Source organism: Clarias gariepinus, chromosome 18 (genome assembly GCF_024256425.1).
Source record: "Clarias gariepinus isolate MV-2021 ecotype Netherlands chromosome 18, CGAR_prim_01v2, whole genome shotgun sequence".
Taxonomy (NCBI): Eukaryota; Metazoa; Chordata; class Actinopteri; order Siluriformes; family Clariidae; genus Clarias; species Clarias gariepinus.
This window is the reverse complement of record NC_071117.1, coordinates 15,607,251-15,632,838: the sequence shown is the minus strand read 5'-3', so window position 1 is coordinate 15,632,838 and position 25,588 is coordinate 15,607,251. Positions and strand designations below refer to the sequence as shown.

Genomic DNA, 25,588 nt, shown 5'->3' with positions numbered 1-25,588 from the left:
GGCTGTTTTTTCCCCTTTTACTGAAGATTGAAGAAAGAACTACAGCTATATAGCTTCATGTCTTTAGAATAAATAAGCTTAGCTTTAATGTACAGTAAGCTGTATAAAGTATCAGTATGAACTGCTGCATGTAATATAATACACTAAACACAATGGTATTTCCATGTCCTAAGGACTGACACGATGAGACACATGTTGCTGACGCGGGCCACGTCAAAGGGTCTTTACGTCATCGACTACGCTCAAAATGATTGGCGGATTTCAGAACGTGACGTGTTTTGAGAAAGGACCCAACTTCCGCATTAATCCTCGCGTCTGTCTGCGTCTCCTAAAGCATATTATTTATTCCAAATGTTTTTTTCCCTTCTGAAGATACATAAAAAATGTTTTAATAAGTTTACTGCATCAAGCAAGTGTCAAATGTTGTATTGGATTGTGTGTGAATTCTGAACAGCAGTGCACAACAGTAATAATAATAATAATAATAATAATAATAATAAACAGGGAATAATGATGAGTTATAAAGACAGATTAAGCCGTGCGTCATTTTAATCCGAGGAGACAGCGGAGACGAATGCACGCTTTTGCACATAAATGAATGCATTAATAAATAAATAAGTCGTGCCAGGGGGAAGGGGATTGGAGCCGGTCAGTGTACTCGCGGTGATGTCAGCGAGGTTTAGGTGCTCGCCGAGAATGCCTGAGTAGTTGCGGCTCTGGCTCTGCCTCACCAATGACGGTCTCTCCATGTTGCATGTCCTTCAGTTCGGCGTGTGGCTTCTCAAACTGCCATCACGGATCCCGATTTGGAAGCAGAGCGAGCCGGCGGGTGGCTGCTCGTCCTGCGGCTCGCAGTCGGCCAAGCCGCGGTGCTGTCGCGCCAAGCGCGCGGAGCTCGCCAACAACTTTATGCGCGACATGGAGTGCCGAGTGCTCTCCATCCAGAGTCATGTCGTGAGGGGCTACGTGGGGAACAAATCCGCGTCCTTCCCTTTACAGGTAACACCCGTGCATTTTTATTTTTTATAATAATAATAATAATAATAATTAGATCTGTATATATTTTTTGCACGCGTGCCAAAATGCACGCGCCTATAAAGTACACTATATTGTACAGCACAGAAAGTAAAGGTCACATGGTTAGAACATTTTCATGCATTTCTCATGGATATTCATATGAACTCGTTAACAAGATGCATTATCCAGTCAAATTCCTTATTCCCACTCTCATTTCGTAAATCACTCCTATAATGTTTTTCCCCCCTCTGTGAAAATGTAACACCTGATCTCTGTAGGTGATGTGTGCTTTTGTGAATCACTCAGCCCTGAATCAGGCAGCGACAAAGCGATCGTTATTGACACCAGCATCTTTAATGATCTGATCGATTCCCTTTAAGATGCAGTAAATAGGAAAATCAAAGAGAGAGAGAAAGGAGACTCGGATGAGATGAGCACTCTGTGTTCTGGCTGTCCTTCGATCAGGAGGTGTATCGATTCATTGGATTGTGAATCAGTCTCAGCTGTAAGAGCAACAGACTATGTCGTGCTACAAGTGCCATAACCGTGTAAGAAGCGCGCGACATGACGTCACTAGCTAATGTTTCTAGTTTAAAAAAAGAACATCTGGTAGCTAAAGGCTGCGTTCACATTACAATCCACATTGTTCCTTTTTTTTTTCCTGATCGGATTTCATTTTCTTGGAAATTACCTCAAGCATTTGAGGTTTAATTTCTCCAGTATCTCCCAAATATCTACCAAAATCACTTATATTGTGATATGTATAGTCAGATATGAAATAATGTAAATGCAGATAATATGTTCCAGTCACTCAAAAATATTACCAATATTACAAAATAAAACGTGCGAAAAATCAACGCTTTTGAACGCATTCCAAAGGCAACGTTGGTATCGTTGGTTGACTCTTTCGCTGACTGGAAAAAAAATCCGTACAATTCATGAACCCGCTTTGCTTGGCTTTCCACTGTCTCTCAGGTGGTGCAATTTCATTCGTTTGCCGAAAAGGTTCGTATACTGATGCAAATTTCTTGCAAAATTTCAATTCTTAAGGCAAAAACTTGTAGGGGATGGTATTCGTATGGAGGTTCCACTGTATTTCAGTTTCGCCGCTTCCTCTTTTGTTGAAATGAAATCTCTGCGCTGTCGGTGCTGACGGATGACTTCAATGCCCTATGCATTTCAAGAGACAAAAAAAATATATAACATCCATTCTGATCTGACCAAAGTCACCACATATGGAAGCGACTCTTAAAAAAAATAATAAAACCATCAGAGTTGTGCATTCAGACAGCTTTAAAAAAATCAGAGAAGTGTCACATTAGAGTATAATCAGAGTCACTTTAGGCTGGTAATGTGAACATGGTTTACTGGTCTGAGCATCTTTAACTGAAAAGACTAGACATGTTTAAGGGACAAGACTTTTTTTTTTGTCCCTTTGGTAGACTGGTAGTGGTAAAATCTTCAATTCAAACTGATCGCCTTTAAAGTCAGCAGTAAGTATTCTAATGAGATGAGCACAACTACAGTATGTGGTAGAGCATAACTTTCTTCAGTAATACTTTCAGCATTAATCAACATGGTTAATAGTATTGCGAACTGCAACACGGTGGCTTAGTGGTTCGCACCTCCAGGGTCGAGGGTTTTGATTCCTGATTCAGGTCAGTGTGCATGGAGTTTGCATGTTCTCCCCATGCTTGGTGGGTTTCCTCCCACAGTCCAAAGACTTGCAGATTAGGCTAATTGGCGTTCTCAAATTTTTTGAATAAGTGTGTGTGTGTGCCCTGCAATGGATTGGCACCCAGTCTAGGTTGTACTCTACATCATGTCCTAAGTCCCCTGGGATAGGTTCCAGCCCCCCTATGACCCTGTATTCAGGATAAAGTGGTGTAGACGATGAGTGAGTGAGTCCCATGTCATTAATTTTAATTAATTATTCATCTTTTTACGTTGCAGGTGATGGGCTTTGAAGTGGACTCTATCAACTCGGTACAGTTCTCCAACCATACAGGTATATTTTAAACATGCTGTGACTTACTGCCTTAGTAAATCTTACAAAAAATCCCTTATGATGGCTCACTTAATGTGGACTTTTGCCTTTAACAATGAACTCGGTGGACACTAAGACTTGCACTGAAATGTGTTCACCTCCCACTGTTAAATGTTGGCCATGAGAAAATCAGCGTTTGTTCACAGAAAGCTAGAATCGTGCATTGCAAGGTCCTGATTTGACGTTTTGTCCTCACTGACCCAGTGAGTTACTGCAGCGGAGAAGCGTTACAGAACCTTCTGACTTAACCCCAGAGCGCGGGCTCGTGTTTTCCACTCAATTGCACAACATTTCTCTTGATACATTCTTTAAAAACCTTTTCCGAATTTAATGTGGTGAAAAATCTGTCTTCATGAGGCCACTGCTCATTACAGATCCTGTCATTCATCTTCAGGCAGAAGCGAGCTTACAGAGGCATGATCTATTATTTTAACGCAAATTTATCGGATTAATTTTATTAAAGCATAATTAGGCGGCATTTGCGCACACAGTTTATCAGGGGTGTAATCAAACCTTACCCTTCTGTGAAAAAGTATTTGCCCCCTTTCTGATGGTTTTATTTTGTCGCTGTTCATGCCGTTTATTATTGTTTTTAGGTATGAATTTTTTTTGTCCTGTTCATGCCCTCAAAAACCCTCCAGTGTGGTTGAACTGAAACGATTCAGCAAAGAAGAGTGGGCCAAAATTTCTCCACAGTGATGTAAGAGACTCATTGATTTCAGTTATTGCCACCAAGGGTGGCACATCCAGTTATTACGTTTAAGAGACAATTCCTTTTGCATGCAGAGCCAGGACAGCTTTTTTCCCTTAATAAATGAAACCATCACTTGAAAATTGCATTTTCTAGTTAGTTGGGTTATCTTCATGTAATATTAAAATTAGTTTGATAATCAAAATAATTGAAGTGTGACAAATATGCAAAACAATGTACTGTATATATGTTAATACATTGTCTGTTTGCTCAGGTTCTTGTCCATTTCTGATTACCTTATTCTTTCTGCTCTGGCCAATCAGGTGCGAGTGTTTGATCAGGTTGTCCCGGGGTGTGTACTGATCTCCGTGCATGTGCCGAGATAATTGCCGTGTAGGTGGTAGTTAAAAATGGTGTGTTTGCTGCATGCACATTAGCCGAGTTGTACACAACACATTTTGGCGGCCTGGTCATATGATGATGTAGACAAAGACATTTTACTCTGGACTGAGGCTCCAGCTAATTTTATAACACTTTTAAACGCATCTAAAATAATTATTGACCATTTGTCATGTTTATAATCTTTAAACATTTTCCATAATAAAAAAGATAGGAGGGACGTTTCCAGGCCGAGTGCAGGATGGATTAGCTGCTTGGGGCGTTATGATGATTTGTCTAGGGAAATGTACTTGTGTGTGTGTGTGTGTGTGTGTTGAGTGATCAGTATGCAGGAGGCCACTTGAGGTAGTCTGGGAGTCACAGGATGGAGAGAGTGCATGGTGAGAGAAAAGTTAAAGGACAAAAAGAGAGGAAAAATTTGTGTGTGTGTGTGCTGCTTATGACATTATCACGTATACTTTAATCATATAAAGATATAATCTGGTGTTACACAAACATACTGTCTAGCTCTCACCTCAGGAAGTAAAGGAAGTGTTTGGTTTTCTAGCACAGTCTCTCTTTTTCTCAAATCGCTTTATTATCAGCGAGAAACACCTTCCTTTTCCTTTCTACCTCACTTACTTACTTAAATCTCACACTTGCTTCCAAGTCAGCTGTAACCCTACTGTGTAACCTGAATTTCTCTGTTAAAGCAGTTTAGACTTTTAGGCTTTGTTGGCCTGCTAAAGTGAGCGCATAGTCTGTTAGTCAGGTTCAGGTTTTGCTTATAAAAATGTCCTTTTCTTGATTCTTGCTTGTAACAAGATAATGACGATATAATATAATATAATATAATATAATATAATATAATATAATATAAAAAACCCAATTATTATTTATATAGCACTTTTAACAGTGGTCATTGCCACACAGCAAAAAATATTCAAATATGTTCGAAAAGTGTGAGGAAATATGTATAAATCATGATTACCAGATTGTCTCTAGTAATAACTACACGAGATGGCAATAGGAAGTAACCTTGAGAGGAACCAGACTCGACAGGGCACCCATACTCATTTGGGTGTTAATGGATAGCGGGAATTGATTTTCAGTCATACTTCGATGATGATGATGATGATGATGAAGAATAAATATCATCGTGTATTATTACCACATCTTGAGCACTTTCGCCTATTGTGTGCTGTGTTCTGATAATGTTTTGTCACCAAATCTAGAAATGGGTATTTTGAAAAAGTTACTATGTTTCATTTTAGAAATTCAAATGATTGAGTTTAAAGGGAAAGTTAAGTGTTTTTTCCCCGATCCCTCCCGCTGTGATTTGGTTGAATTCAGACAGTTCAGGTTTACGATGTACTTGGATACACTTCAGTATTTCATTCGCATTGTATCTGGACTCTACCATTCACTAAATATATAGATATATACTGTATATATTCTTTTTACATCAGTCATCTCAAACGGCTCTCCATTGAGTCAGCTTAAAGTGATTTTGGCTGCATTATACTTACCACACAAATGGGCCTATTCGTTACTTGATCATCTTCCTGTATTTTATGTTTTTAGTTGTTTTAGGAAAAAGAGTGCAAAAAGAAAATTTTTGTCTTGTGTTCAAGTCAAACCTGGACTTTGGATTGTGCAGAATAAGTGAACAAAATTCTGAGTGTACTTCTCCCTGTGCCCGATTGGACAGTGGTGGCTGAATCGTTATACTCGTATCTCACCTACACAGTTTCGCGCGGTGTCTGTAAGTACGGTTCATCATGATTCACCGCGAGTATTGCCCTTGACGGTTACCCTATCTGCTCAAGGGCCGCTATATCCTGGCTGACCCTGCGCTTTGGCCCACAGCTTCCTTACTGGGATACTCAAAAAAATCATTTCACTGTGCTGTAAGGTACATGTGAAAAATAATAAAAAAATTCATTATTATAATTATTATTAGTGTTTGGATATCATCAAGGTAGAAGGCTTGTATCTTCATGCACGCTTCATTGTTGTTCAATTGAAATTAATCGCAGTTGTGTGCTTCTCTTTAAAGACTACGCTCACTGATGGCGCTCTGCGTGCAGGTCGGCCACACTGCACCACTAGTGTGTGTAGGAAACATATTGAATAATAAACAGAAATATAATGATACAACTCAGAGTAGCTAAATTCCATAATTATATATAAAATAGAATTTATACAATAATATACTGTATAATTACAAAATCTATCTCTAGATAAAAGAAACAACTTCATACTGGAACAAATGGATCATATGATGGGACTCAACCAATCATACATTAAGATGGAAAGAAGGGTTCATTTATTTGTCGGATGTACGTTACAGCACAGTAAAATGATTTTCTTTTCTTGCAATTATTTATTTTCCCAGTTAGGAAGCTGCAGACCTGTGCAGGATACAGTGCCATTAAACCATAAAGGGTTAAAGGCCTTGCTCAAGACCTCAACAGTGGCAGCTTGGTGGTGCTGGGGATTAAATTCCCCCAACCTTCCATTGAGTATCCCAGAACCTTGACCGCTTAAGATTTATTATTTGATCGCATATACCAGTTAGGATGCTAGGGTCAGGGCGCTGGGTCAGCTGGGATGAAGTGCCCCTGGAGCAGACAGTGTTAAGGGCCTTGAGCAAAGCTTAATAGTGTCAGCTTGTAACCCAGAGATTTAACCACCCTCCCTTTACATGTTCAAGCCTCACATCGCTCTCAGTGTCTGATGCCTGGTTTAGGGTCAGTAATCTGTTTTCCATTTACTTGGCACTGAAACCCCGGTTTCATGCAACCCCCTCCCTTTGGGCCTTGATGTTGTCTTTAGCCACTTTAGTTGCTTTGTGCTTTTTAATGGATCTTAAATTGGCAGAAAAGGGGAGCGCGGGGATAAAACGCCTGCTTTGCTTGGCTGACGACAAAGCCTGAGGCACCCACTGTCCTATAGATGGCATGCCAATTGTTTGAATGCTGAATTGAGCTTAACCTCAACACAATCTCCCATTGCCTGTACTGTGCATGTGTCAATTACTGTGATAATAACGGGCTTCATGTCCTATCATAGTGAGCAGTCTGTTCCATGGAGATGGAGAGGGAAAGGGAGAGGATGTGTATGGAATAATTAGGGTGTGCAAGTAGCTGGCAGCCATGGAGGGTTTTCTGAATGGTAGATTTGCAGTCTTTGGCGGAAATCTGAAGGTGAATGACGCAGAGTGTGTAAAAGTGTGTGTGGGTGTGTGCTTGCATGTGTGTTGGCTCATTAGGATCCCGCACCACATGGCGCCGTCTCGCACTCCGTTTCACTCGTTCTGGCAGCAGCGATGGCTTCCTGGGCCTTGGAGAGAGTGGAAAGAAAAGTGAAAGGCACAGAGATGATGCGTTAAATAGAGTAAAAGTGCGACTGGAAAAGGAGAGGGAGAGATGACATTTAAATGACAGGTGAAAAGTCACAATAGAGGTGGACACCTGGAGAGAGATTAAAAACAGCAAGAGAGATTAAAAGAGACATTAAGATCGATGTTGGCTTTCTAAACATCGTGTAGAACCAGCAGGTCCGAACTGTACTCGAGCCCGGGTGAGTGAACGGGGCTCAGAATCCTGTTACTGATCAGATGAAAGCATTTGATTATTGTTGCAGCACAAATTACCACTCGTAAATTACAGGCAGTGTGGGCGTACCGGTATGGGTTTATTCACTGTTAGCTACAGAAAAGGGCAGCTCCTTTCACATCCTGTCTGTAGGAGGACAGTTCTGTACCGAACAGAAAATCACTCACCGCGGTAATATAATGTGTGTGATACAGTCATGTGGATACCACGGCAACACTGTGGAGCAAAACCTACATCTTATTGCTCTGATGTTGCTTCAATAAAAAAAAACAATTGTCTGTAGTAGGAGATGTGTGTGTGTGTGTGTGTGTGTGTGTGTGTGTGTGTGCGCGCGATCGAGAGCAAATGCGCGTGTGCGCGATCGAGAGCGAGTGCGTGTGCGTGCAATCGAGAGCGAGTGCTTGTGTGTGAGAGAGGACAGAGTGAGTGTGTGAGAGAGAGAAAGCGAGTGTGTGTGTATATGCACAAGAGAGAGCGTGTGAGAGCGTGTGTGCGTGTGAGGGAGAGCGAGAGTGCGCGCGTGAGGGAGAGCAAGAGTGCGCGCGTGCGTGAGAGAGAAGGTGTGTGTGCATGAGGGAGGGCGTGTGCACGTTTGAAAGAGTCAGACTCTCCATGCCCTCCATGTCAGTGTGAACGTGTCTCTTGAGCCTCTCGTGAGTGAATTCGTGATGTTTTTGGTTTGTGAGATCCTTTGTGTTCCTCCTCCCCCTCCCTCCTCCCACTCCATCGTGACTCAGACTGATGTCTCTTACTTTTCAGATCCACTGTTCTCCGCTGTATGCTGCTAACACCGGCCTAATGTCGGCTCGGCCGTGTCCAGGGTTCACTGTGGAGTCCTTTCTCTCAGAAATGCACAAAGCCCAGATGTGTGACTGTCTCCTGCAGAGCCACAGAGCAGGCTGTGCAAACAACGCTTAATGCTTGTAAAGACACTCGATGCAGCGAGGCCTTTTCACTCATTATTTACTGTATGCTTGCGTTTCTTGCAAGGAGTTTCCGCTAAAGATCAGAGAATAGAAGGAAGAACAACTGACTGCATTATCTGTGTGACCTTCAAGAGATGTTCAGCTAAACATATGGAATAAAATCCAGGCTGCGAATCCTTGGAGTGTAAATTCAGTGCACGAGTGTTACCGCTGCCTTGTTCCCTGTAAATCAGCAAAAAATATTTATACAGGTCTATCTACATGCTCATGATTATGATTATGATTCGGTGTTAAATAAATTCTCAGTGTCATAGGTGTTGGGTTTTGTGTGTGTTGTGTGTGTGTGTGTGTGTGTGTGTGTGTGTGTGTGTGTGTGTGTGTGTGCGTGCAGCTTGTCACATGAAGACATTGCTGAATTGCAGTAGCGGATAGAGATGACAGGAGGGACATCTTTTGACAAAGAATCCCCTATGCGCTTGTACACACACGCTCACGTGCATACCGAGATAGTGCCTCTCCCGTGCAGCCCCTCAGGCTTTCTTCTGCCCTGTTGCTTAGCAACAAGCAGCACATGTGACCGGCGTGGTGATCCACCTGAATGCTGACATCACGGCAACAGAAGCTGTCTTTAATAGAGCAGCGAAGCCACTATGCACTGCACCTTTTTGTGTGCACCTGTCTGTCTGTGTGTGTGTCTGTCTGTGTGTGTGTCTGTCTGTGTGTGTGTCTGTCTGTGTGTCTGTCTGTCTGTCTGTCTGTCTGTCTGTCTGTCTGTCTGTCTGTCTGTCTGTGTGTGTGTGTGTGTCTGTCTGTCTGTCTGTCTGTCTGTCTGTCTGTCTGTGTCTGTCTGTGTCTGTCTGTGTGTGTCTGTGTGTGTCTGTCTGTGTCTGTCTGTGTGTGTGTCTGTCTGTCTGTGTGTGTGTCTGTCTGTCTGTCTGTGTGTCTGTCTGTCTGTGTGTGTGTCTGTCTGTGTGTGTCTGTGTGTGTCTGTCTGTGTCTGTCTGTCTGTGTGTGTGTCTGTGTCTGTCTGTGTCTATCTGTCTGTGTGTGTGTCTGTCTGTCTGTGTGTGTGTCTGTCTGTCTGTGTGTGTGTGTGTCTGTCTGTGTGTGTGTCTGTCTGTGTGTGTCTGTGTGTGTCTGTGTCTGTCTGTGTGTGTCTGTGTCTCTGTGTCTGTCTGTGTCTGTCTGTGTGTGTCTGTGTGTGTCTGTGTCTGTCTGTGTGTGTCTGTGTCTGTCTGTGTCTGTCTGTGTCTGTCTGTGTGTGTCTGTGTGTGTCTGTGTGTGTCTGTGTGTGTCTGTGTGTGTCTGTGTGTCTGTGTCTGTCTGTGTGTGTGTGTGTCTGTGTCTGTCTGTGTGTGTGTGTGTCAGTCCATGTGTTTGCATCGTGGCTTCATGCCCATATCCATTCCTTTTCTCATTTCTGTTTCTTTTTGCAGATCACTGACTCAAATGAATTGATTCTCTCAAACACTTAGTCAGCCGAATGCTGTCTAGAAGGCCATCAGTTTTTCTATATTGAATAATCAATTGCTTGATGTTGCAGCTCCATTAAAAAATGACACTAGACAGCAGAAAAGTGCCTCTACTTTATAACTCATCATTAAAAACTCCAGTTTCTGAGAATCTGAACAACTCGCTTGTTAGCTGGTGGTGCATGGTCCACAAAAATGATCGCCTCATATACACCATATAACGAGATGTTTGTGGACACCTGGTCATCACAGCCATAGGCACAGCCACAGCTTTCCCTAAAAACTTTGCTAAAATTTTTTCTTTAAAAATGCACTTGTACAGGATGTCTTTTCCATGATGTGCATCTGAGCGTTTTTTTTAGCTTAGCGAACTGGCCTGGCCAAGGTGTTTTGTTCATCACACATGTCAGCCTAATCTCTAAATTTAGGAAAATCTCTAAATGACCCATCCTGCTAAATAATTAGCTGAATGCATAATTCCATGGATCCGAATGTGTAACAGTTTTTCCTATTAAATTGTCAGGGGAATGTACAGTGTATCAACCCAGATCATTCGTGATGAAAATCATGAATCAGACCTGATTATTGTAAGACTGATTTACACTGTTAGCATACCATCATTTGTTGCCAGGTAGTATTTTTTTAAGTAGATGATAACCCTTGATTGCACCCTTTTATCCAGCATTTAATTATGTTAATTATAGATTGGAATCACCAGGGACTGTTTAATATCATCACAATATCTACGTGCTGATTTAATTTGTACTGCGAGTCTCAAGATTTTATAAATATCCAGATTAAGTATAACTTTTTTTTTTTTTTAATTTTGTTGTAAAACTCTAAAGAAACATACCGGAGCAAAGCAATACAGGTTAGTTTATTTCCTACCAGTGTGTGAATAGTTTAGAGTGCACCACCTGTAGGATTATAAAGAAAAGTCCCCCTAATTTCTGACGAATCCTAAAATACAGAAGAATTGCAGGTTTGTTCATCATCACCTCACCTTTGTTTGACCCTTGTGTCGGCCAGGTTACGCGCACTGGAAGGGGCAGGTTGTGACAGCGGACGAGCTTCATGTGCTTTATGAGGGAATCAAGCTCAACAATGTCAACCACTACGACTACGTACTCACAGGTGGGTAAGATGATTTCGGTTGTGTGCCATGACAGCCCAGACTATTAGAGCCGTTTTGTAATGTAAAACCTGCACACATCTATAAGCACCTGGCTTACTTTTATCGACTAAATAATAATTTAATTCTGAATCAGGACTTTTCATCTGGAATTGTTGAAGATGGCTAAATAATGACTTTATCGTCCATGCAGGAGGTAAAACGACCTTTACATTTCACAATCTTAGAACAGGGTCCCAAAGCGTAAATAAATGATTGGCTTTAAAAGGGCAGAACGTATTACTCTGACTGTGCGATATAATAAGCTATAAAAATAACACTCTAACTATGCCTGCTATACCTTTCACATTTTACCACAGGGACCGTAAAGGACGAGTGGTTGTTTAGAAGAACGTTTTACGCACATACTCGCATACAGAGAGAGAGAGAGAGGGAGTGAGCGAGAGAGAGAGAGAAAACCCAGACGTTATGCACCATTTGCAGTTTGAGTGTGTGTCTGTGTGCACACCCCAGGTGTGTGTTACATTTTGATGGGTATAGTCTCTTGTCTCATCTCCTTGAGATGACAGCTAAGAGAGGCATCATAAACTATTTAGACAGAATATATGTTCTATATATATATATATATATAAAATACCCATGATATTTTAAGACATGATAATTATGGGTTGCGTTTGTCCAAGATAAGTAATAACTCGAATTGGACAAAAATAGCTCAAACATCAGGTTAATTAAGTGTATCCTTTTAATGCGTGAAATAAACAGTGTTAGGCTGAAATCAATAAAAGTGTCAGCAAATTATGCAAACTCAACTAAAAAGCCATAAAATCTGAATTGTAATACTGGAAGATCAAAGTTTTCTATATCTCCCTGTTGATTATGACTATATATAACTGACTGAAGATGCCAAAAATGGTCCAGATTTACATATGAATGTTTGTGCAGGCATCCTTGGGATCAGTAATGAAGTACAGATTTGGGTCTCATTGATTTGAACGAAGTAAAAAAAAACAAACAATTAGCTCCTTTTAAAGCTTCTTTCACAGATTATTAATTTTGCTTCTGTTTTTAACTCTGCTATATTAAAACCTGTTTATGTAATGTGGTTACACACACACACACACACACACACACACACTCACGCGCACACATGTTGTGGGAAACCTGAAGTCAGCATTACCATAGAGACGTCTTTTTCTGCAGGAGTCCTTATCTTCCACCAAGACCAAGGCTGCAAAGTCAGCAGCTCTCAAAGCCAGGACAGTAAAGATAGTACACTCGAAGCTGGAATTCCGAGCGGAGAGCGCATGTGTGTGTGAAAAACTAAACGCTCCGCACGCTGTTTTATCTCATTGCCATTTTAAAGGTTGTTAATTCAGTGGCAACTGCAAGTTCATTCACAGCTTCAGTAACATCGCATCACATTGTGTGTGGGCTGGTCCTTAGTACATGACACAATTTTAATAGAAAGTGTAATACATTTTATGTTTAACTAAAAGGGTAAGTCAAAAATTATCTGCACTCCTGACACAGGAAAAATTCTGTTACCCTGTCTTCCCAGTCACACAAATGTGTGCCCCACTTGTGTACAAAGGTAGAGCAGGATGCAGCGATTCAGGTTTTTTTTTTTTTGGGGGGGGGTCTGATGGTGTACCCTGGTGCTGAAACACAGAAGAGTATAAACAGAAACGTTTCGATACCTTTAAACTAAATTTGAACCTATACTCTAAGGAAAGTGAAAGTTTCTTAAAAAGTAATCATCACTGGTGTTGAGACAGGGATATCCAAGGGTTGTGATCTTGCACGACAATGCATGCCCACACTGCCAAAATTTATTTTTAAGAAGTTAAAGCATCCTTCCTATAGATTTGATCTTGCTTCATCTGACTTCCACCTGTTTGGTTATTTGAAAGCAGCCCTACGAGGGCAAAGACTCACTTCTGATGAAGAAGTGAGGACAGCTGTGCATTTGTGGCTTGCAGCTCGGCCTAAAACATTTTTTAATGATGGAATTCAAAAGCTTGTCGTCAGATGGACAAAATGTATGGAGATTTTATTATTTATTATATTGTTAAATTATGTATTTGTCTTTTCAAAAAAAAGTTAACTAAAATAGATTTTACAGCCAGAGTGTGGATAATTTTTGACTTAGTTGCCAGTTTGAGTTGTCTGTGCCAAAAAAGCCACTATACTGGTTTCCTGCGGACCATATTAGATAATCAAACAGGGTCAATTTTCTAATGTTATGTTTTGAGCTTATAAATATATTTTATACACATTTTATATTTTAAATACATTTTATTTATTAATGTATGTATTTATTTATTAGATTTGAAGGGCTAATTATATTACTTACAGTATGCTAATAAAGTTGTTCATTTAGGTAAACTTTGACATTTTTTATTTGACATTTTCTGCATGTGCATCTGAATATTTTCAGTGAGGGATTGAGTTTAAATACCCACTGAGGTATGAGCTGCTAACTGTGCTAGCAAGCAAATAAAAAACATATGATTATTTATCAGAAGCTATAAACACAATAGTCTAAATGTTTGGTGTAAATATGTTCTGTGACTTACTGTACATTTATTATGTACATTTAAGAGTCACAATTAACTTGGTTAGCTCTTGAGCTGTGTTATAAATAAACCTAGCTAGGTGTCCACACAGTATTTTTGTTTCTTTTTTTGGCTTGTATTTGTGTTCTAAAACTCAGTGTCAGTTTATGGAATGTACCACTATTTTAAAGATTAACAGAGAGGGAAGAACTACTGTTATTATGCTGAATAATATGAAAGGCTCTTGGCATATTTGCTAATATTACATTAGCTCTCAAGCCTACAAGTGGCTTATTTGTTAGCGTTTGTGTTTAGTTAGCATGGGGGGAGGGGTTAATGTTGGGGCCTCAGGAGAGACTTCAGAGGCGAAATGGAAAGGCTAGTTAAAGGAATCATCTCTGTTTTCTGAGTGTTGTTTACATAAAATTAATTAGCTAGCTGTGTTTTCAAAGTCTATTTTTTAAAGTCATTCACTTATTCATGTAAATTGTCTTGTTCTAGTCTTTATTTTTTTATTCTTTTACTACATTGTGTTTCTAAAACATCCTCGAACAGGAAATAGAAGTAGCACATACATAATTTACCCAATAATGGCTAACAGAAAAGGTAGCTCGGTGTCATTACGCTAAACCTGTGCCTACTAGCTTCCATTCGTAATTAGTGAGTTTGAAGCTGTAAGACAAGAGAGGCCCTGTTTTATAGAGAATCACAGCAGGATAAAGGTGGGTTGGCAAACCTTTAATCTGAGAATGAAAAAAAAGTTTGTAAAGCCTCCAGGCCCTGAATGCCTTGATTCTTTTATTAAAAAATTGCGACTGAAGCTAAAAATGAGCTCGTCTGGGAGGTGAGTGGGATCTTGGCTGTATTTAGGTTCAGCAGTCACTGGTTCTAAAAGAACGATGGGTCCGATTGCGTTGTTTTTTCTTTATTTCTTTATAAAGTGCGTGTTCTGTACAGTTTTTCATTCCAATGCTGTGAAAATGACTTGTTAGATGAAAATGAATGGAAAAGCCAAAAACAAACATAATGTTAGTAACTGACAGAATTCTCGGAGCTGAATAGTCTTTCAGCACAAACCATAAAATCATTTATCAAAGCATTTTTTTTTTTTTACATTTAACATGGTAACAGACAACTCTCAGTTTAATTAATAAATAAAAAAATGCATCACAAGACAGTTTATTAAATATGAAATACATTTTAAACAGGTTACACCAGGGACACATCTTTTCTTGAGATGGTGGTGGACATTGTACAGGAACTAAAGATGGCCAATCCTAATCTTGTATACGGTCGGTATTTTTTTTTTTAAACAGACTTTTTTTGTGTTAACAATTATACCGTGATAATGTATGTAGTAACCTGGAATCCTGTACACTGCTCTCTTATCTATAGTGTGTGATCCTGTCCTGGGTGATCATGGTTCAATGGTAAGTTTTCCCTTTTTTTTTTTTTTTTTTTTAAATCAGTGTTTGTAATGTTCTTTAGCGTTGGAACTCTCTCTTTGGGCTTTGGATTGCAGGTGTTTTTGTGTGTGTTAGAGATTATGGGATGAAGAGAAAGCATAAATATAGATGTAGGGAGAAATGAAATGGATCACCATGCCAGCAGTATAGAGGAAAACCACATCTTATTTCCTGCTGCCAGGTTGCATTTAGGACAAAGCCTCCTGTTCCGTTAGCTGGGCAACCTGTTCAGCAAAAGCTGATGTCTTTATGAGTCATACATAATGTCTGTGTTGTGTGTGTGTGTGTGAGAGAGAGAGAGAGAAAGAGAGAGCTGTAAGCATTAGAACTTAAAACTCAAATATTATACGCATTTGTAAATAAGTAAATACAAGTAACTAAAATGTGGCTTAGTGTTTTAGCCAAATGACAACTTGGATCATGCATTCTGACTTGCCTGAATTTTCTTTTACTCATTTTTTAAACGTGCCATTTAAGTGTCTTTGAAATGGGAGTACATATTGCTATCCAATTACACCAGAAACATATGGGATAAAAATATCCTTTTTAACTCATTCGTATTTGGGATAAGGTATTTCCCATGTTTTGATTTTTTTTTTTTCGAATTTATTTCATTAAGCAGGATAAAATTAAGCATATCACACAATAAAATTCTTATATTCACACACAATGTATATTCTGCTAGTAAAACCGCATGAAATTGCCCCCCAAAAAATTCTCACACAGATTCTCTGGGTGGTATAATTATTCCAAAATATTACTATCCTGACGATTTTTCCTGCTTCTGCATGCAAAAGAAGCTACATCTAGCAACATGTGAATTTGAATGTGAATTTAATAAACCAGCCTAATGCAGAATAACTTTAAAATAGGGGCAGTTACAGCTGCAGAATCTGAAGTAGGTCCAGGTTCACACTTGAGCTTTAGTATTTCAAAACAACCTTGGAATTGTCCCTCGTTGAGAAAGCAGTCCAACATAAAATGTTTAACTCACGTACATACAACTTAAGGATAGCTGTCAGAATATTTCCAATGTAGATGAATTATACATTTTCTGGTTTCACATAGGCGTTTTGTTATGTTTGCCATTTAAACATTTCTTGTATATGTTTGAATGATGTTTGAGGTTGAGTATAATACCACGTCTGTAATTCGTACGATAAATATGTCTCTCTTTTCTCCCTTACATTTAGTATGTGCCTCAGAATCTGTATCCAGTTTATAAGGACAAAGTGGTACCAGTGGCAGATATCATCACTCCTAACCAGTTTGAGGCAGAGTAAGTATGTTAGAGAGTATCTGTGTGTATGAATGTTCGAGAGAGAGTATGTATTCAAACATCCAATAGTTGCATATTTATAATCCTAACATGGCTGGGTGTTTTCCTCCCAATTTGGTCACATGGCACGTCCCACTTTCTAGCCATCACTCACTGATCATATAACAGCAACCAGCCTTGAAAGGTGAAAGCTAACACACATATGTAGCCATTTCTGCCCTCTTCAACATAGGTGCCCGTTATTGGCTAGTGCCACTGTGATTGACAGGGAGAGATAGCATGCCATCCGGGGTCAAAGTTTTTCTGTTTTGTCACTCAGAATCCCAAGGGCTTTTTATATTATGCATGTATTTAAATGATACAGGGACAAACTGAAGAACTCTTTGAAGCACAAAAATGAACCTTCTCAACCAAACGTATAGTGCTGATGTCGATTCTTTTCAGGATAAAATGATAACCTCATTAATATTCAGCTGCATTAGCTGCAGTCCTAGTTTTGAATGCAGTTTTAAAAGAAATTTGACCACCCTGTTATGCATGCATGCATGTGTGTGTGTGTTTGTGTGTGTGTCTCAACCCCTGGAGCTTTGTAATCCATTAATGTAGGTGTCATTGTCTTGGTGTCCTTCGACTGTTCTCGTCACACCAGCATAAATGTTAAACTGCCTTCCTCAGTGTTTGCGCATTGATCCGGGTTTAGACTAATGATGTGCTTTTTATGGGTCAGCGCTTTCATGATAATGAACAATGTTTAAAATAAAAGTGCTTTCTCTGTATGGCATTTTCATGTGTGTGTGTGCTGAATTGTGGAGCTGAATTGTGAATTTATGATAAATAATTGCCTTTCAGCTCCTCCACAATCAATTAACATCAGAAGGCTTTATGTATCAATTATTTGCCTCCCCCTAATGGCCAAGAAAAAGAATTGCACTTACAACTATAACTGAGTAATTATCACTTAATAAGCATGATGATCACAGTTATTAGTACAGCACTGAATTAATAAACCAGTTATCTGAATTTCTCATCTGAATTCCCTTTATGCGTAACATAAAAGGTTTGCAAACTGTTTTAAAGTTAGACTCAGAAATGAGCAGTGAAATATTGTGTTAAAATTTATATAATTACCCTTTTTTAGGCTCTTGACAGGAAAGAATATCAGCACAGAGAAAGATGCAGTAGAGGTAAGAGCGCACACATTTTTACAATGTCTTGGATGCAAACTGCTTACTTTTTATTCTCCCACTGCCATCCAGGCCTTTACCTAGCATACTTTCCGTAATATCTACACTCCTAGGGATAGCACGGATTTGGACCTTTTTAATTCATTTTCTTAAGTGCTTATATAAAGAAACCTTTCTGCTAGGTGATGGATCTGCTCCATAATATGGGTCCGGACACAGTGGTCATCACCAGCTCTGATCTGCCACCTCGCCTCGGAGACCGCTTTCTGGTTTCACTCGGCAGCCAACGCATCGGTACGTGCATATGAGAGCTTCTCTGATCGTGTGTAAGAATATTAGCCTTAATTTTGTTACTCCCCCTTCCCATGACAATTTCGAACAAAGCAATATGACTAAATTTAGTTAAATGTCATGCATTTAAAAACAAACATTTGTTGTAATGACCAATTCATACCAGAGGTAGCGCTGAAGTGGTTTTCTTTTTAAACAAGCACAACAGCTGTCTCTGAGGCCTTTGTGTTACGCTGTCTGAGTTTTATGCATCTCCGCCATTTTCTTTTTTTTTGGACTCGCATACAACTTAAGGGTTTTCAAAAAATGTTTAAAAAAAACAACAGCATAATATTGCAATTTGTGCATGCTTAATTAAGGCTCTGTTGCTTTTTGCATCCAGGTGCATAAATCTACATAGGATCATATTGTAAGTAACACAGTGATAATGTAGGTACAACTTCTGAGTTAAAGTGTTCCAGTTCTCACAGCACATTTAAGCTGATGAACAGAATTTTGTTTTGTAATAGTGTAGAGTCTAGAACAATGTACACAATAAAACATAAAATACATAGCTACAAAGCAAGGAAGCAAATTGCTAACTGGCTGGATGCAGTTCTGATTCCAGTCACTCTGGAGAAATACACTTCATATTCAATATCCATAAACATGTATCCTTACTTAAAGGTTGTGCCCGCCATCACCTGCTTCCAGTATGGTCAAACTGGAAGGACCAACAAAGCAATCAGCAGTCAGTCACTAGAAAGGCTTTGTAGTCATTTACAGTATAAGGAAGAACTGCAATTATCAGTGTTACTCAAAACGATGGTGTATATTTAAAAAAAAAAATAGAGAAAAAGATAAAAATGATAGAAAAAATAGGACTAACTTTGTTATAACTTTATTTGTTTTGTTTGCATCGCAGTGATGCCGGATGGCACCTTCACCACACAGCGGATCCGGATAGAGGTGCCCAAAGTAGATGCAGTGTTTGTTGGGACAGGCGACCTCTTTGCAGCCATGCTGCTAGCTTGGACACACCACTACCCTACAGACCTGAAGGTATACAACACACACACACACACACTCACACACACACTTGCACACCTTCTCATAGAGTCAACATGCTACCCATAACTTTTGTTCCTTTTTCTCCCTAATAGATGGCATGTGAGAAAACATTTTCTGTCATGCATCATGTTATTCAGAGGACCATTTCTTATGCCTTCGGTAACTATTCGACTGCATGTGTCTGTTTTGTGTCTCTCTGTATTTTGGGGTGAATTTTAAGTGATGCCTCTCTCTCTCTCTCTCTCTCTCTCTCATATATATATATATATTTATGTGTATATATATATGTGTTTATATATATATATATATATATATATATATATATATATATATATATATGTGTGTGTGTGTGTGTATGTGTATATTTATATTTATATATTTTATTTTTTTTTAAGAGATGGCAGGTCCAGGCAGAAAACCGAGCCCCGCCCAACTAGAGCTACGAATGATTCAGAGCAAAGCAGACATTGAGGATCCAGCCATCGTTATGGAGGCCACTGTTCTATAGAAACTCCATGTACACACACACACACACACACACACACAAACTCACACCATTTCCCTCTCCCTTAAGCCACAATCGCACAATGTATAGATGTTGTACATTTTTGGATCTGTAATGTGACATTGCCTTAGAAATCTTGAACAGAGCACAACATTTCATTCGGAGGGAGAAATAGCAGGGTACGGCCACATCGACGAGCAGCAGAGTGAGTGGGTCAAAAAGAGAGAAGGGCAGATTGCTGTGATGAAGGAGAGGAGAGAAATAGAAAGAGAGAAATCTCTTTTTAGCTATTTTTCTCTCTAACCATGTCTCCTTCTCTGCACTTATCTCAAACCCCTGTTTGTCCTGCACATCGAAGGAGCAATTGAACGCCTGTGTAATCAGATTTACCTGAGAAACTGCCAGCACTGAACCAAGCTAGAGTGAAGTCATTAAATAGCATATCATTAAGCCATTAACATTAAGCTATATATGCTTTCTTGAGATTGTATTATAATGAAATCTCTTTAGTCTTTTCAGAGATCATGTTGCAAAAGTTTTTTGTGGGCTAGCTTTGGAGAAAAAAAAGCTTTGTATGCCCTGGTTATTTTACTGCATGAATACATTCTTTGATTTTATTAACTTTAACATCTTTTAAAATCATGTTTTTTTAGTTTTTTTTTTTTTTTTTGCTTGTTTACATTTTAACACTTAAAATCTGGGACTAGCTGTGCAAACTGTTATTTTTAAATGGTCTTAGAATTGTCTTTGCTGATTTTTCAGAATATTTTTCAAGAAATAATCAGGTTTACTGGCGAGCATTAAGCTAAACCAGGTTTGTTACATAGCATTAGCCTAAATAGAATTGCTAGCTAGCATTAGGGTAAACCAGGTTTGGTAGTTAACATTGGACTAAATCTGTTTGCTAGCAACCTTTGGGATAAACTGGGTTTGCTAGCAAACATAAAGAGACCAGATTTGCTACCTAATGTTAGGTTAAACTGGGTTTGCTAGTTAACATTAGGCAAAACTGGGTTTGCTATGTGTCATAAGGTTATACCTAATTTGCTAGCAAACATAAGGCTAGACCCTATTTGCTAGTTACATAAGGCTGGACCCAGTTTACTAGCTAACACAAGGCTAAACTGGGTTTACTAGAATACATAGGGCTAGACTGGGTTTGCTAGTAAACATGAGGCTAGACCAGATTTGCTAGTTAACATAGCTAGCAAACCTGGTTTAATTTTAACTGAAGGCTAAATATGGGTTGGTGACTCAGGGAGTTAAGGCTCTGAGTTATTGATAGGAATGTCTGCAATTCAAGCCCCCGCTTCACCAGGTTACTGCTGTTGGTCCCTTAAGCAAGGCCCTTAACTCTGTCTGCTCTAGGGGCGCTGTATAATGGCTGACAATGTGCTATTACCCCAGCCACAAGAAGCTGGAACATTTAAAGATAAATAATTTTACTGTGCCGTGATGCATATGTGACGAATAAAGGCTGAACCTAATGAACTGGGTTTGCTAGCTAACCTTACGCTATAGTGGTTTTGTTAGCTAATTAGCTAATTACTATATTGTGTAAACCAGTAGCCAGGTTTCCTAGCAAGCTAGCTAAAGCACGCAAGCTACAGTAGGTAACATTTGGATAACTATTATGGTGTGTAAAAAAATAAAAATAACTATATAATATATAGTTATATAATATTATATGAATAATAATCAATGTTGCAGAATTGTGCAGAACAAGATTGATTTGCAATAACTAAATGTGGTGCTAGTAGTCGCTGCAAACTCATATTGTTTAGTTTTACTTAACTTCTTGTTCTGTTTTACTTAACTTTCATATCATGATGAAAAATGACTTTAGCATTTCACAAAAACTTAAGTGGTTTGGTGGGGTTGTTTTTTTTATTATTATTATTTTCCCCTACATTTGTTCACCTTCATTATCCAGATTCAACAGCTTAACTTTATTATATAATAATTTAAAGTCTATTAAATAGCAGACACGCACTTTCACTTCTTTCTACAACTTTCTCATCTTAACACTTTCTATTGCATTCAACACTTCTCGTTTTTGTTCTGCGTTTTTACTCATCATCTGTCCATGCTGGCCATGTGTGACATTTTCTATCCCGTGACCTTAAGCTTGTGTTGTTTTAGAAATTGTGTCCATGTGCAGGACCAGTCAGGGGTCCGTGCTGCTCTCAGTGTTGCACTTCCTCCTCACCTTTTCATAAAAGCGATGATGTATTAAATCTATGATCTAGCGTGTATCTGTATATGTGAACGTATGAACGTGTTTAAGGGGGTGAAAGAATTGTGTATGCGTGCCTGTGTATATATCTCTATACATATTTGTGTCTTTAGTTAAGATGTGAAGGTGTAATGGGGTATTTTGGGACAATGTATATTTAAAAAAAAGAAAAAAACAGATAATGATAGTTATAATATTAAAACCTAAAACTTTCTGTGTGAGGGCAGCTGAATTAAATAATCCAAGTAGTAGTAACCTGTGGTTGCTGACATAAAAACAGCTTTGTTTTCTCTTAGGATAGTTAGGGGTAGATTTTTGAGCTAAAGAGCCTGACCTGAGATCAGTACAGGGAGACAACTTCTACCTTAAGCTCTTCGAAATTGACTGCAGGCTAACTGCCTTTACCAGTACAGGCACAGCCAATATGTGTTTGTAGACAGTTTCTAGGTTGGATTTTGGAGGGAGGGAGGATATGGGGGGGTCCATGTCTCTGTCTTCTTGAAAGACGGTTATCCCACCTTGTCATGGTCTATGACATCCCCGATTAAGATCTAACAATAGCAATGCGGCTCACATTCTCAGTGGGCAAGCGAATATTTTTGACTGTTATCACAGTGTTAGCACATTCCCTGAGGGAAATATAGGGTGGAAGTTTTGCAGTGTACTACAACATTTTTGTTTGTTTCATGTACATAGTGTATGTAATAATGTATATTGGTTTGTGGAGTTTGTGTGGTGTTGATTGTACGACTGTGTGGCTCTAAAGTGACCAAATGTTACATGTCCATAAGGGTTGATGATGAGCTCCCTCATGTGGACTGGAGGTGTGATTGTCTTAAGTATTATTATTATTATTTTTATGTTTTAAGCATATACGTGATTAGTTAGTTCCCAAAACAATCTTTAATCCAGTCTGCTGTTCCGTTGTTGCCAGTATGTAGTTGGATGTTGTACTGCCATCAAATTGCCACCTGTTAGTGCTGTTATAATACCAGCTAGTCATATAAACTCTGTATTAATATGGGCCAAAATATTTTATAGTGATCATCTAGATCAATGTTTCCCAATCCATTTTTTTGTTTTTTGTTTGGGGGGGCTTTATACAGCTTAACAGTTTTCGTTCACATTTCCCAAATGCTTTAAGCAATCTTAATATTGAGCATCTTATTCCAAAGTGACGTTTAACACATACCCATAGACTTTGAGCATTACTTAAAATGATTACTTAAAGATAAAAGAGTTTATTAATGTTAAATATGAAAGAATTATATTGGAATTATTTTCCTATAGCACACTGTTTTTCTCTCCCTACACCATGCAATTTACTAGTGATTAAACATTAATTTTATTAAAGATCATCAGATATTTATCAGGTGAGGGTTAAATTAAACTATGTATACCATATAATAAATAATTTCATTCCTATTTATCAAGATTTGACCAGCAATGTGCATTTAATATGCATTACAAAATATTTATTTAAAAAAGTAAGTTTAAAAAAAACATTTGGGTTTTATTTCGCTACTGCACATTGTTCTACCAGTCGATGCGTAATAACTTCATTACATTATCCTGCTAGCTGGCTAAATGCCATTCCAGATAGCTAGTAAGCTGACATGGATCCATAATTATATCAGTGGATATAGATTTGTTTGTATTCAGGATTGGGAAACACTAATCTTTTACACATATAAGTGCATTTATTAATATGCCATGCCAAAGCTGATCATGGATCAGTCCATCATTTAAAGGAACCTTATGAAATTGGTCCCACAACTTACAAGTTTGGCTTAGCTAGAAATAAGAGACATATATTGTAGAAACCTGTCTGACACTAGATTCATTTAGGACATTTAGCATATAAAAATGTTTGTTTCCGTTTGACAGGTGGTAATGTGATATATGCAGATAAAATAAGTCAAGATTTTCTGGCAAATAGAATTAGAAATAATACATTGTGTCTTGGTCTGTCAAAGTGATTCCAGTCTTGATCTTTACCAGTGACCCTGTTGTATGCACCATTGTGTTAGCTGTAGTATTCCCCTTTTCCCTTGTGGATCTCCTGAGTAGTTGTGACAAGGATCCATGAGTGCACACTTCACTGTGTGCACGTGTAATAAAAAGGCACTCAGCTGCCGAATATGAATAATGATGTCAGTACTGAACAGGGCAATGGACAGCAAGCCCAACCTAAACTTTGTGTCCTAGAAGATCAAGTGTCATGTCTGTGCTTTGATAATTTATTTTTCTTTCTCTTGTAACTTAGTTGTCTTTTTATTGCTTTTCTTTGCTTCTGATTCTCATTTCTTAATGGGGGCAACAACAACAAAAAAACAATAATAAAAAAAAGACAAAATGTTGTATATGTTTGGTAAAAGTTTATAGTGCTTTGTTTTCTGGGTCTGAATATTTTTTAACATGTTACAATGAAGATTGTAGTGTACAAATCCACATTTATAATATATAAAATGTATGTTATGACACAATAAAGAGAAAGTAATGATTATAATATATACTTGGTGTGCTAGTGTGACTGTTACAGTGTAGAATGTGTCGGGGTTATATATAGCTATTTATTAATTTTAGTATGCATAATTATTTTGCACGTATTTTAGCATGCATAACTAAATGATTTAATATTACTATACATGCATTTAAATAAGAATTAGTAGTTGATATCTATGCACTGTCATATTTAACATGGCCTCTGCCCCTGATGCTACCCTTATAGTTCACTGGATAATGAAGAGATACAGTACCTTAAGGCGTTAAACATTTGCCTTTCATGAAGCAAAATGCTTATTTTGCATATTTTTTTTTCTTTTGACTGTGATATAGGCGCCCCCTAGAGGCAAGCATCCCATGTGCATTGACAGTAGTAGATTCTACACTCACCTAAAGAATTATTAGGAACACCTGTTAAATTTCGCATTAATGCAATTATCTAATCAACCAATCACATGACAGTTGCTTCAATGCATTTAGGGGTGTGGTCTCCATCTCCATCAATTGCAAGATGCTTTCCTATCAATATGGGCCAACGTTTCTAAAGAATGCTTTCAGCACCTTGTTGAATCAATGCCAGGTAGAATTAAGGCAGTACTGAAGGCGAAAGGGGGTCAAACACCGTATTAGTATGGTGTTTCTAATAATCTTTTAGGTGAGTGTATACCTAAGCACTTTCTCTTTTTTTGGTTTCTAAAAGTGGGTATGGATTTGTTTAACCATAGAATTAGGGCTTCACATTAAGCTTTTTAAAAAAAACATTTTTTAAAGATGTTTGCTTCATAATGCAAATTATTCGTCCAAAATGGGATTTTTTATTTATTTATATGAGTTTTTTTTTTTTTTATCTTATTTAAACTACATGAAAAGATTTTTAACCCCAACTACCATGGCTTGTAAGAAAGGAAGTTATGAAATACGTAAAGTTTAAAGATGGCAGATCATTATAACAGTTATTTCGAAACAGGGTAAACCTTTTTTCCCCCCTGTATCAATTTAGCAATCCTGTGCTACTAGCCCATCAAGAACATTGCTTGAGTAAGTTCTTAGAAATTCATGTGTTAACATTTTAAAACATAACACAAACAGGCAAGAGACGGTAATTACATTTAACTACAGCTACAGATTACACATTGCACACTTCACATGTCATACTTTTCATTTTACACCTTATACTTTACATTCCAGACTGTCATTTTTGGAAAATGCTTAGTTTTAATCAGATAACTTT

General features: G+C 38.5%; 1 protein-coding gene across 1 annotated transcript; it reads left to right on the top strand.

The window, feature by feature from the left end:
* Positions 1–713: 713 nt before the first annotated feature.
* Positions 714–24,342, top strand: pdxkb (pyridoxal (pyridoxine, vitamin B6) kinase b). The gene is made up of 11 exons (XM_053477484.1): positions 714–999; positions 2,971–3,025; positions 11,181–11,285; positions 15,050–15,133; positions 15,237–15,271; positions 16,501–16,586; positions 17,725–17,770; positions 17,953–18,064; positions 18,966–19,102; positions 19,204–19,270; positions 19,507–24,342. The coding sequence occupies exons 1-11, from the start codon at positions 748–750 to the stop codon at positions 19,617–19,619; spliced, it is 1,092 nt and encodes a 363-aa protein (XP_053333459.1). The 5' UTR covers positions 714–747; the 3' UTR covers positions 19,620–24,342.
* The last annotated feature ends 1,246 nt before the right edge of the window (positions 24,343–25,588 follow it).

Coding starts and splice junctions, on each gene's coding strand:
- pdxkb (XM_053477484.1), top strand. CDS start 748: ATGTTGCATGTCCTTCAGTTCGGCGTGTGGCTTCTCAAACTGCCATCA. Junction 3,026..11,180: donor ACAGTTCTCCAACCATACAG/GTATATTTTAAA, acceptor TGTGTCGGCCAG/GTTACGCGCACTGGAAGGGG. Junction 11,286..15,049: donor CTACGACTACGTACTCACAG/GTGGGTAAGATG, acceptor CATTTTAAACAG/GTTACACCAGGGACACATCT.